This window comes from Rhamphochromis longiceps, linkage group LG7, assembly GCF_057381845.1.
Source record: "Rhamphochromis longiceps isolate RC_006_pf linkage group LG7, R_longiceps_female_GT1.1, whole genome shotgun sequence".
NCBI lineage: Eukaryota > Metazoa > Chordata > Actinopteri > Cichliformes > Cichlidae > Rhamphochromis > Rhamphochromis longiceps.
In genome coordinates, this window is record NC_140563.1 from 8,952,966 (window position 1) to 8,965,768 (window position 12,803).

Below are 12,803 nucleotides of genomic sequence, written 5' to 3' on the forward strand. Positions count from 1 at the left end.
TTTTTACACATTGTTTTAATTAATTTAAATACTTAAGGCAAGAAAGCCAGGGGAATAATGTTCCCCTGTAGAGAAACTGTTATTAATAGAGCATAATGGGAAAAGAAAATACTTTAGATCTTTTAGAAATTGCACACAATTTGTTTTCACATTTGAAGCTCATCAAGCAGATGATGCAAAGCAATGTCCTCAGCAAAGGTTCTGACTAGTCTGAAAGACACAGCTAGCACCTTAATGAGTAATAACCCAGTGAATTGCCTGTTTCAGTATAACTTTTTCACACTTATTCTTTCATACACAAGTTTTGCATTAGTAAAGAATAAAAACACTTTAATTACAACTGTGATAATCATTTAACATTTCTGATTTTTTTAAATTTGAATTAAGCTACAGGAAACATTTCTAGCACATATTGTCAAATTAAAAGCGGTTTAATTAATGTATTGGGCTTGTCTGTGAAATCATTGCGGAGCACAGATGCGTGATAAACGCTCGCGCACAGCTCTTTGATGAGGAGGAGCCGTCACCTGGCATGTTTTTGTTTTTTTTAAACTGCGTCATCTGCAGCCTCTCCCCAGCGCTGGAAGTTTCTCGCTCTTTCACTTACCAAAATATACGAGTAGGAGTAACACCACCATAGCGCGTTTAAGCCCTGGTTGTGTGGGACAAATCAGATTATCGGAAAGACAAACTGGATTCTGACGTAAAGGGCTTAAAACCCGGCGGAGGAGCGTCGCGTGTGCCGCTCCAGCTCACAAGCAGTCCGTAAAAAAAAGGAAAAGAGGAGAGCCGCTCGTGCAGCCTCCTGTCATCAAACCTCCACACACCCCTCCTCTTCCCCGTCTCTCAGGACCTGAGCATGACTGTTCAGATTTTTCGCTGCGACTGAACAGATCGGACAGCCGCCGGAGGTGTCATGGCTTCCTATCTGCAGGTGAGGCTGCCAGCTGCCGTCCTCTCTCCGGGCTGGGGTGTTTCGTACTTGTCGGGGTGTGGTTGTGCGCGGGGCACGGTAGGCCCTTTTAAATAGAAGGGAGGAGGCACGAGCTTTTCCCTCGCAATCTAAGCTGTCATGCCTTTTTACCTTACCGCCACCCTACCACTAATTCGCCCAGTAAATTGGGTAAACAGGTGGTTGAGAGGCTCGGTGTTGCCGGGGGTGGGGGGCTTCACTTTGATTTAACGCATCTTTGGCGCACATTATCTGTCAGTGCCAAATAGTTTGCGCATTTCAATTTATGGTTCCAGATAGCTGATGATGAGAAAGGCCACGACCTGGACCTTTTCTGTGTTCCCAGACATTATGAGAACGATTTGGACAAGGTGATTATCCCACATGGACTCATCATGGACAGGTAAAGTGATTTGTCACCTCTCTGGCTGGGTTTTTTGTTTTGTTTGTTTTGTTTTGGGGGGGTTGGGGTTCACAGCAGACATCTTTGTTGCACAGGTGTACTGATGATGGGAAACTGCTGCAATCGTGAGGTACTTAGTGGAGCGGACTCGTGTTTTCAGAATGTGTGCTATGAAAAACAGGTGTGCACTATACAAAATACTGCTAGCCACAACCAGGGGTGGATTTGTATGTGGGTTTGAGGGCATATGAAGACTCAATGCCAGTAGTGCTAAAGTGCAAAATCACTTAAAGGATATTCTCCCCATCATTTAAGAACTAGGCGTCATTATGATTTACAGTGCTGTCACTGTTTCTCTCTCCCACCTCCTCTTTGATGCAGGACAGAGCGCCTGGCCCGCGACATCATTCGAGACATGGGGGGACACCACATTGTAGCTCTGTGTGTGCTGAAAGGCGGCTACAAGTTTTTTGCAGACCTCCTCGACTACATTAAATCACTGAACCAGAACAGTGATAAATCAGTCCCGCTGACAGTGGATTTCATTAGGGTGAAGAGCTACTGCGTAAGCCGCCTTTCTCATTTCATGGATGTGAGCGGAGGGAAATGGAGTTGGCAGAAGTACAAATGAGAGCATTCTTGTTAAAAATCGCTGCAGTGCAGAGGCATTTTGGAAAAGTAGACTTTTTTTTTTTTGATAAAAACTTTCATTATGAGGGAGTTTGAGCTTATGGATACTGTCTCATTTTTGTGCCCCCCCAGAATGATAAGTCAACTAACAATGTTAAAGTCATTGGAGGGGATGAGCTGTCCAATCTCGCAGGCAAGGTTAGTCTTTCTGTCACAGAGAAATACTGCTGTCTTCTTCATAGAGGTTTAAATTATTAACTTTGCTTCTGTTTTTTTGCTCCGCAGAATGTTTTGATTGTTGAGGTAAGCTCTTGTTATTATCATTCAGGTGGCTGAATGATGAATGAATCATCTAAAACATGATCTCTATTATTAGGGTTAAATAAAACATTAAATACTCATATTTTATTACTGCTACTGTAGTGGTTTTAAATTACAGTTATGTTTGCTTGCTTTTAACATTAAATATCAGACATGATATCTGATAGATGCTTATTTGTGCTTACATCTCTAATTCGACCACTTCCGGCCTTGTTGAAAGGATATTGTGGAGACAGGAAGGACGATGGAAACACTACTTTCTCTACTGAGTGAATGTAATCCTAAGATGGTTAAAGTTGTAAGGTAGGCACCCTCAGATGCTGTTTATAGTGCATGAGACTGAATTACAGACCTCCACAGTAACTGGCTGGTATGTCTTCAGAGAGACAAAATGCATCTAACTAACGGGTACTCTCCTTTAGGACTGTATTAGAGATGTGATGTGACGGAAGGATGGAGCAGCTTAAGAGTTAATCTGCAGTTCTATTAACTGCACTGTGGAGGCAGAGGCCATTTCTCTGATGTATTCCTGATAGCAGGTTAAAACAGGAAAAGTGCTCAGCCGATACAGTTCCCCTCTGTTTGCACCACTTACAGTAGTTTGGGAGGGACATCTCTGTGGCTTTGATGTGTGCCGTGTAATAGTCTCCTATCAGTTTTTTGTCATACCCATTTAAATAGAATTATAGACTTTTAAGGGGTAGTTTACCACAGGAAAAAATAAAACTCCTCCCACTTGAGTGTGATTTCGAACCATGTGATTATTTTCTGTTCCCCCTGAGGTTTTGCAATATCTACCACTGAAATGTCTTTCGAGCACACTGCAGCTGAACAGACACTTTTACAATCCACAAGCGTCTATTTTTTTCAGTTAGAATTGTCATTTTCTAGAATCTACCACAGTAAAAAATTTATTTTGTGAAATAGGATTCCCCAGTTTTGTCTGTACATGGGTCCATAAGCTAAAAAAAAAAAAGTTTAATCTTGGACTGCAAATAGCCATCTATGGGTGGATGTAACAGGGCAGTGAAAGATGTAAAACGTGACCTGAACAGTCTTTGTTTTGATGACAGCTTTTTGTCTTTGACTTCCTCATAAAGCTTTCCGCATTTATCATTCTAGTCTCCTGGTGAAGAGGACCCCAAGAAGTTCAGGATATAGACCAGACTGTGAGAACCTCTTATTTTTCTTCTACATTCTCTGTGTAGTGACGAATGGTATGGCTCAATTTGTGACTTTCAGTCATTTGCGACTCTTCGAAGACCCAGTGAAAATTTTAATAAAGCAGGATTATAATTAATCTCAGGGAAATCTACTCTAAATGTAGCCGAGCCTGGCACTTATGTACTAATGCAAGCCTTATAACCCCCTGCTCACACCATCTATGATTATGTAATGCTTTTAGGTTTGAGTTGGGTAATCTCTTTAAGATCGTCCCTCAAGGACAGCTGTTACTGTAAGTGTTTTGACTTTCCGCTGAGACCATAAAAGAGCAGTGACTGCTTGTTTATGTCAGAGCCAGTTTGTTGCTTGTTTTCTTCCAGTGGTCTTAAAAGTAGCTTCTGGTTTCTCTTATTTATAACCCCTTGTATCAGTGATATTACATAGGGAGATTTCCTCTTCTCACAGCTCCTAATGCTCCTATCACTGCAGCCACTTTAGACTTTACCTTTCCCATCTGCTCCAGTTGTTTCTTCTGCCCTTGCTAGTTCTCTATTTTTTGTGTTTCTTCTTAGTTGCTGTCGGCTGAGATCCCCACATCTATCACAGATGCACCTTGTTAACCACCACTATGTCTGGTTGGTTAGTCAGCAGCTGCTTGTCTGTCTAGAAGTCAAGCTCTGATAGGACCTTGTTGTTATACTGCTATGATCAGAACTCTCCTCTAAGCCATCCTTTTCTATCCACTGGTAGTATTTCTTAATGCCAGCTCCTTCCTCTATCCGTTGATGGTACATTCCAGGAACAGATTCCCATAGGGGTTTGGTCATCCATGATAGTTCCTCGTCCTGTTCCCCAAGTATCCTCAGTTGTCTGAGGTATTCTTGGCACTCACTAATCCTCTCCGTTCCTTTTTTCTGTTGCTCATAAACCCTCAGGGTGCTAGACTTCAGGTAGAGAGCTCCGTGCATTGTGAGGAGTTTTGGTGTCTTGACATGAGTGCCATCTCTCTCCTCCTGTGGTCAGCTTATTATTCAAACTGGGTATCTGATGATCGATAGGGCACAGACATTGATGGCTTGGATCTTATTCCTTCTGTTCAGCTAGCTTCTTAGAACCTACAATACCTTTTGGAGGTATATGGCTGTGGCTGATCTTTGTGCGACTTTGTCATGGTTCTCGTTGGCCTGTGGGATATACAGGTACTTATAGTTGTTCTATATATCTGCTATTTTATCTTCTGGCAACTGCACCCCTTCATATCCATTGTATCAGCTCTTAATGATGAGCTGGCTTAGAGGGTTGAGGCCTATGCAGAACAGCAGCGGGGACACTTTGGTATATTCTGCATTTGATGGCAACTTAAGTGATTGCCTTCGATTTTGTTTCCTGTGTTGTGTTCCACAGACCCACTGACTTCCTGATGAAGGTTATTAGTATACTATTAGCTTTGTACAGTGCCAACCACTCCAGTATCCATGTGATTTTACTTATATAATATAAATACATATTATTTTGTTTGTTTGTTTTCCCCCAGACATCGGTTTTGAGGTACCGGATGCCTTTCTGGTTGGCTATGCTTTGGATTACAACGAGTACTTCAGAGATCTCAGTGTAAGTGTTTTTTGGAAGTTGATTACTCAAGGTCTCCTATTATAAAGGTGATTTTTAACACAGATTTAGCTGGTTTGGATTACTGCAACATCCACTGGAGATAGCTGTGGTTCTAATAATCGCTGGCAAGCTGGTATAATACTGGACCCTGATTTGCCCCCATGCATCCATTGGCATGCAAGTTTGTGAATGTGTGTGATAGGGTGAATGGTGCGTGTAGTTAAAAAGTGCTTTGAGTGCTCAGAGTAGAAAACCAAAGTGCACAAGTGCCAAACCATTCTATTTACAGAGGTGTGGAAAATGTTAGATGTTTTTACATGCTCACAAGAACAAGTGCACCTGAGATACTGAATGAGTAATTGGCTTGATATTTCACAAATTATCTGTCTGCCCTAAGATGAAATTATTTTAGATATTATTGCTTTTACATGGTTGTTTTGAGGACCCATCTAATATGAATTATCAGGATTTATCCTGCATTAAAAACTGATTTTGACCTTCACTGAAAGGGGGGAAAAAAAAAAATTTTTTCTCTAAATGGTCTAAGTGGGATTACATTTTCTTTAGCTTAGTTTGAGTGCACTAGTTGTGCCATAACAATATGTGGACCAGTTATGCTTACATACATAGTCACCCACCAGAGTCCCAATTTTAACCTAATCATGACATTATTTAGGCAGACTGTTGATGTTAATTTTAGTCACTTTATCCTCAAATCTTCAAAGTGGAAAAGTATATTTATAGTGTTTTGTATAGTTACAGGATTGGGCAACAAATGATTTTTTTTTTTTTTTTTTTTTTTTTTATATGGTTGTGTAGTGTTGTATTAAAATGTTAAGGTATTTCTGAAAATAACTTGGCCTTAAATATTTGCTGCAGTAGGAATAAAAGAGGTGTAAAAAAAAAAAAAAAAAAAGGCAACTGCAGTTTCAGGGTCCTGATGTTCTGCCTGCTTACGCACCATGAGGCTGCCATGTTTGGTGTCACTGGTTTTTAGTGAAACCAGTGTTATAATATTCAGCATTTCTGTTGATGTTTTTTCCTCTTCTTTTCCTCAGCACATCTGTATACTGAATGACCAAGCAAAGGAGAAGTACAAAGTGTGAGCAGATGAAGTGCTGCAGAGGCCGATGTCTGAATCGCTGAAGACTTGGACCACTGTGACGAGCCTCGTTAGCTTTGCTGTGTTTTGAAACGTATTTATTTTTCTATATGCGAATCCACAAAAAGTGACTTGTGGGTTGTAACTAACTTTAAGAACATTTCTTTCCCCCCCTTATAAGTGGGATTAATTCTGTATATTATCAATATTTTGGTTGTCAATTTATTGAATTTATGTTAAGACTGAAGGTGTAAATAACAGTTTTGAATAGAAGTGGAGATAAAAAAAATGTAATTAATTTGCTCTTATGGAAGTACACACATCTCAGGCTACTGCTTTATTTTCAGTGAGCTGTCAGATTATTTGTAGCCTTCGAATGTTTGAATGTTTCAGTTTGGATTTATACTGAAGACATATCCTCTCATTATGCCATAAAATGACTTGTCATGTACTGTATGTTTTGATTCATGTCCAATGTTTTCACCAAGGATCTCTTTACAGCAATACAAATCCCAGTGAAACCTCGAGTCTGTTTTCTATTTTCCCAGAAGAGGGAGTAACACTGCATTTATGCATGTTTTTACAAAAGTAATAGGCCTACTTTAAACTAATTACCAAAACACACTTGACTGTGGTACTATGTGAAATAGGAGTGGCAAGAAAAAAGGATGTGAGGGGGGGTGTAGGACATGTTTCAGGGCAGCAAGACTGTGGTTAAGAATGACAAGTACAGTTGGGATTGTATCAGGAAGGAGGCTGAGCTGGAGGTAACCAGGATATACAGGATTAGCAAATGAGTACATCAGATGGACAGGTTGGAGAGACGAGGCTGAGATGGTTTGGATGTGTGCAGATGATAGATCGCGGATATACTGGAGAAAGGATGTTGAAGATTGAGGAAAAGAGGAAGGAGTATGTACAGTGGGTTAGTGAGACAGAGGAGAAAGCTACGGATAGGGTGATGTGGAGGTAAATGATACACTATGGCGACCTCTAAAGGAGGCAGCAGAGAGGAGACTAACGCGACAAAAATACCCTCTCTCGAGTTTCTCCGCAGTCATGATAATCTCCGTGATCCTATTAGAGAATGTTTTAAATTATCAAACACTCTCAAAATACACTTGTACTCTTTTTGAGGCTCAAGCATCAACACCAAATGCTTTAGCTAATTGAATAACGTGTCTAAAGCGGAAGTTGTCGCAATTCGACATCACATCCGTTTCTGGTGTTAGCTTAAACTCGGGCAGGAAGTAGCTGTCAAAGAAGGGCGAATGGTATTGGGAAAGTTTACCATTATATACACATTAGCTTTCCTACAACGCAGGTGTTTTCTGAACTACCATGGACTGATTAGACTTAGCTCTGCTGCTAACGTTAGTTTCACTGTAAGCATAACAGTATTGTTTTTAGCTGTCAACGTTTGTTTTCCAAGATTTTGTGTTTATTTAATAATAAGTCGTACCAGATTGTTCAAGACTTGGACTTTAACCAGGTCACTCACTATCATGCACGTTAAAGAAGAGATTATAGGCATTTTAAAGCAGTTTGACATAGGAGATAAGTTTTCCTATCTGCCATTGCTGCCCAGAGCTTCTGTGCTGATCCCGCTGTTCGTGAGGAGTGGGCGGCTGTACACCTTGCTGACGCTGCGTTCAAAAGAGGTAACTTGAGTGTGTAAATGCGGTTTCTTCTCACTTCTCTATCTGGGGTTCGCCACAGCATTTCATCTACCTTTATCTGACCGCTATCCCCAGCTTCCTTTTCTGTCACACCAACTCCGTGCATGTCCTCAACATCCTTCTCCAATGCAGGCACCCTCTCTTCTCTGCACTTCCAAACCGTCCCAGCCTTGCCTCTAACCCGAACTATCCCTATGATGTACTCATTCCTAATCCTGTCCATCCCACTAACTTCCCCCAAAATGTCAAAAAGTCATCTCCAAAACATACATAAATGCATATAGGTCGATTTACTAACATCTTACCAACTTTCAGTCTTGCTACTGTCTTTCCACGGGCAGTATTGTGGCAAGCACTGTTTCCTCACAGCAAGGTGGTCCAGGGCCTGAACCCACCATCTGGCTGGGGTCTTTATGTCTGACGTTTTGCATGGCTACTTCCCATAGACGGCAGTTAGTGGGGTTACGTTAATGGATGATTCTAAATGGCTGATAGGTGTGAAGGTGAATGCATATGATTGTGTCTGTGTAGCCCTGTCCAAGATGTACCCTTCCCGTCACCCTGTAGCAGCTGAGATAACACTGAGATGGATACTATCTCTCAGTCACTGTCTTCATCTATCCTGTAAATCCATCTTATTTATGTTTCTTTCTTTGTAGCTGAGGACCAGTGCTGGTGAGGTGTGTTTCCCAGGTGGAAAGAGAGACCCCAGTGACCATGACGATGTGGACACAGCTCTGAGAGAAGCGGAGGAGGAGATAGGTCTATCACCTGATGACGTTCAGGTGGTCTGTACGCTGTTTCCAATCATTAATAAGGTAGAATAAAACATGATTTTCTTTAAGAGTATTGACTGACTTGAGTCTTATTCATTTTCTCAAATCACCCCCTCCTAATTGTCATTCTTTGTCAACAGACCGGTCTGTTGGTGACCCCAGTTGTTGGCTTCATAGAGGAGTCATTTTGTCCCAGTCCAAACCCAGCTGAGGTCAGTGCTGTGTTCACAGTCCCATTGGACTTCTTCACCAGCAAGGAGGACCACCACTCTACATATGGTGTCGTTGGGATGTCGGGGCTGCTGCACTCATTTTATTTTGTGGACACTGATTTGGGAAGCCAATATCACATATGGGGATTGACTGCCTTGCTGGCCATCCTGGTTGCTGTCCTTGCTCTTAAAAAGAAACCCGAGTTTGAAGTTGGCTTTGACTCTGAGGACCCACTAGCATTCTTCCAACAGATCCTACACAGAAGAATCAGTAAACTATGAACAGATTTTCCCCAATACCTGAAGCCCCATTGAATTTACTGTATAATTTCTATGAATGTGTGTAATAATTGTTTGAAAGGATGTATATAAACTTTTCAGTGTGGTGAAAAGATGCAAATAAAAAGATATTTTCAGTTTTTCAAAATTCATTTAATGTAGCAGCAGGATTACAGATATAAACAAAGAGTATACAAATGTCCAGACAAAGGCAAAATTACATGTTAATAATAGTTCAGATGTATGATAACACACCAGGTTTGACTTTTATCCCTACTGCAGGGTCGTAAGGCTAGATACTAAAGCTCAAGCTACACAGAACGGATACAACAGAACTGTTGGAGAATGTGAAATAGAAGCGAACTAGGAAAAGTGAGCAAACTGATTACACACAAGATACAGCTCACACTATTGGCAATTTAATTTATCATGGTTGCCCCTTTTGATCAAGCGTTTCACAGCAACAATAGTAATGTTGACAAGCACATCAACACAAAGTTCTCGCTAAAAACAATCTCCACTGTCTCGTCCCTTTTACCTCACATGTACAAATCTCATGAGGCATGAAAAGCATTTTCAATAGAAAACAACAAGGTGACAATTCACTGGTGAAGCTGCACAATATTATGTTGATATCTTGCAACGGATTGAGAACATGTTAAAGTATAACAGTTACGGTTATGTCCGTGTCAGGGGGAGGAGAGAGTAACGGAAAAGCTTTCGGATGTTAAACAGTCTTAGAGAATAAAAAGGAGCAATGAGACAAAAGGGACACCAGTAAACACAGTAGAGCAACGTTTAAGTTATCAAGGCACACAAAGTTCTGTTGAAAGCGTCACAATTGAAATTCAAAATACCCCTGCAGTATATTTCACATTTAAATATACATGGATATTCATTTACATGACTGAAGGACAAAAATATTATGCAAAGATTTGTGTGCTCTTTTCAACGCCTTTAAATCAACAGTTTCTTTTTTTTTTTTTTTCCCTCCCCCCCCGGTGAAGTGGCTATTCGACAAAGTCGGACTGAAATGAATAACAATAATAAAACTAATGGTCGGTTTTGAAATTACACCACAATCAAAAACAATTTGACCAATGTGCAGTGACACAAATGACAGCTGGTGTCGCCCTGCCCATCCCCTTCCCTCCGCCTCAAAATATATCTTCTCTAAGCCTAGTATTGGTCCGATGTCAGATGTAGAGCAAGCTCCATTCCACACACCATGAGGTAAAATTTACATTCATGAAACCGAAGTCACGGGTTGGCTTTCTGTGTTGGTATGGCTTTAAGAGGCATTACTGTTCCGCACTTCTTCCACAACATCATGTGCTCTTTAGCTCCCCTAACTGAGAGGGATGGAATGCTTGGAAACATCACTACTGCACTCTAACTTGATCTACAGTTAATGGACGAGTCAAAGTGCCATTTGAGATGCATGATGTTAAAAACAAAAACAAAAGAGGAGTTTAAAATACAAAACGCCCACACAAAACATACAGAGCACAAAAAAGAGGAGTAAACTTCACGTTATGTTCTACAGTTTGCGTAAAGTCAATATCATGACAGTAGATTTAAGTCTAACATAATCGCTTGATGTCCACTTACATTTCTAGTTTCAGTCATAGACTTAATAAACCTGCGCTTCATTTCAGGGGAAAAACCAACAAAACACTAGCAATGATAGTTCTTTGCTATGAGCAAAAAAGAAAAAAAGTTTAGTTTTACAAAAATACTCTACATTTTGATACATGGATTACAAAATTCTAAAAAAGATAAGTTACTTTTAAAATGGATCACTAACAGCTGCAAAGATAAAAGAGTATGACCATGAAAATGTAAACAATGCATGTGAGCAATGCGATACTAATGTCTGAAGTCTCCAAGAAAAAAAAACACATGTCCTTTTTTGGGGGGGGATAACGCCAAATTGGCTAATATTAGATTTGGAAAGTTCAACAATGTCAACTCTTCATTGAAAAATAGAGTGATGTATCAAATTGGTGGAAATGTTAATGAGATAAACTGATCCATGAAGCAAAGTACCTTCGCAAAACTATCAGAAATCTTGTAAAAGCGCAAAACAAAACAACCCCCCCAGCATGCTGAATTGTTAGCCATGTGAGAGCTGCATTATGTGAACAAACAAATGCAAATGAGTAAACGTTACGATGGCGAGGACAAAATGGCGACCATTCACAATCAGGAGCTTTGGTATGCCTGGGTGGGTTGCACTCCAGTCTGATCCCTCAACAACAGCCAGCACTGTAGACTCGATTTTTCTTCCAAACTAAAAACGAATGCAAGTGCTATTGATAGTACAAACTGTACTAACATGACGACAGAAGTGTCCATTACTCCTCTACATAGCACCAAGGATGGAATCAAAAATGGCAACCTCTATGTAACAGATTTCATCTACCAGTGAGCCCCTGTTCACAACACAAAGAACAGGAGCCAGCTTCATGCGGCGCCAACCTGCACGGGCTACAAACAGAAACAGAAACTTAATATCGAAACACAACACGAACAACAGTAAAAACATTCCAACGAGAAAAACCGAGACTTAGTACAAAAGAAAAAAAACAAAACAATGAAGATCCTTCATGTAAATGTACAAACTAAATGAATCAGTATTTCAGATGTGTTGTCAGTGTCTAAAACACAAAAGGCCTAGTTACCACTCAAACACTGACAAGTGACAATGCCGTTTGTAGGAATGGCTGTTTTTGGATAGACTTGACTGGACCACTGGGACTGAATACAAAGAGGGACTCAACAGTGAGCAGACGTTCTATACAAAGTTGTCTAGACCTCAAAAATACTCTGACATGAGAGAAAATGTAAAAATGATGTATCTATTTGTACAAAGATGACTGCTTTCAGCTTTTCCCCCCTCTTCTTCTTCTTCTTTTTTTTTTTAACCCCACCCACTGGACGTTTCAGAGTACAAATTCATCTTAGATCAGTAGAGAGCTGTGGATGGATATAAGGAGTAGCAGGTTACACAAAAGAGGTTATAAAGTGCTTTAGATAAAATGTTTATAAAACCACACAACACTCCATTTTCACTAGTGGAAAGGTTTTTTTTTCTATCCACATTTAACTGATAAAGAGTTAATTTTCAAAAGCAACAAAAGGAGAAAAAAAACAAAACACACCCTAAATAGTTGAATGCTATTTAAAATTTCACCAAGAAAGGCCTGCACATAAGAGAACACTGGGAAGTGCCAACAAAGGCCACGTCACATGGATGAATCTCATTTATGAGTGTGCAATATTCCCTCAACTCACCAGGGTGCTTTCAGTAACACAATGTCTTTACCGGACTTTTTGTGATAAAAATTCATTTCATACTTGTGGTGCCGACACTAATATTAAACTGTGCTGCCTCTAATAACAAACCGCTTGAGTGCAGACTCCACCCATGCCAGTAAATGTTATTAAAAGAAAACATGAAACATTATCCTACAAAGAACTGTACAGTCTAATATTCTGTACTCTTGGAGCAAATTTAATGGCATTTTTGACATATGCAAATGTAAGCTGTGTATTAACAGCATGATTGTTCATATTCTCCACAGCAAAAGAAGTTTAAATCGAATTACTGTGACGTGATTTTATCCCTGTTTTTACATCAGCTAATCTCCCAAACTGACAAAATAAAAAAA

General features: G+C 40.2%; 2 protein-coding genes across 2 annotated transcripts; both read left to right on the top strand.

Moving 5' to 3' along the window:
* The first annotated feature begins 25 nt into the window (after window positions 1-25).
* On the top strand, window positions 26-6,704 carry hprt1l (hypoxanthine phosphoribosyltransferase 1, like). The gene is made up of 9 exons (XM_085411991.1): window positions 26-934; window positions 1,249-1,355; window positions 1,737-1,920; window positions 2,118-2,183; window positions 2,271-2,288; window positions 2,527-2,609; window positions 3,429-3,475; window positions 5,005-5,081; window positions 6,140-6,704. Exons 1-9 carry the CDS (start codon window positions 917-919, stop codon window positions 6,185-6,187), a joined length of 648 nt encoding a protein of 215 aa, XP_085268117.1. The 5' UTR covers window positions 26-916; the 3' UTR covers window positions 6,188-6,704.
* Window positions 6,705-7,329: 625 nt separating this feature from the next.
* nudt7 (nudix (nucleoside diphosphate linked moiety X)-type motif 7) lies at window positions 7,330-9,264 on the top strand. Its single transcript, XM_085411990.1, has 3 exons — window positions 7,330-7,844; window positions 8,522-8,680; window positions 8,779-9,264. The coding sequence occupies exons 1-3, from the start codon at window positions 7,455-7,457 to the stop codon at window positions 9,130-9,132; spliced, it is 903 nt and encodes a 300-aa protein (XP_085268116.1). The 5' UTR covers window positions 7,330-7,454; the 3' UTR covers window positions 9,133-9,264.
* The last annotated feature ends 3,539 nt before the right edge of the window (window positions 9,265-12,803 follow it).

Bases quoted from the DNA above. Each gene is read 5' to 3' on its own strand.
- hprt1l (XM_085411991.1), top strand. The intron at 1,356-1,736 runs GTAAAGTGATTT...TCTTTGATGCAG, and splicing joins CATGGACTCATCATGGACAG to GACAGAGCGCCTGGCCCGCG. The intron at 5,082-6,139 runs GTAAGTGTTTTT...TCTTTTCCTCAG, and splicing joins AGTACTTCAGAGATCTCAGT to CACATCTGTATACTGAATGA.
- nudt7 (XM_085411990.1), top strand. From the start codon at position 7,455: ATGGTATTGGGAAAGTTTACCATTATATACACATTAGCTTTCCTACAA. The intron at 7,845-8,521 runs GTAACTTGAGTG...CTTTCTTTGTAG, and splicing joins TGACGCTGCGTTCAAAAGAG to CTGAGGACCAGTGCTGGTGA. The intron at 8,681-8,778 runs GTAGAATAAAAC...CTTTGTCAACAG, and splicing joins TGTTTCCAATCATTAATAAG to ACCGGTCTGTTGGTGACCCC.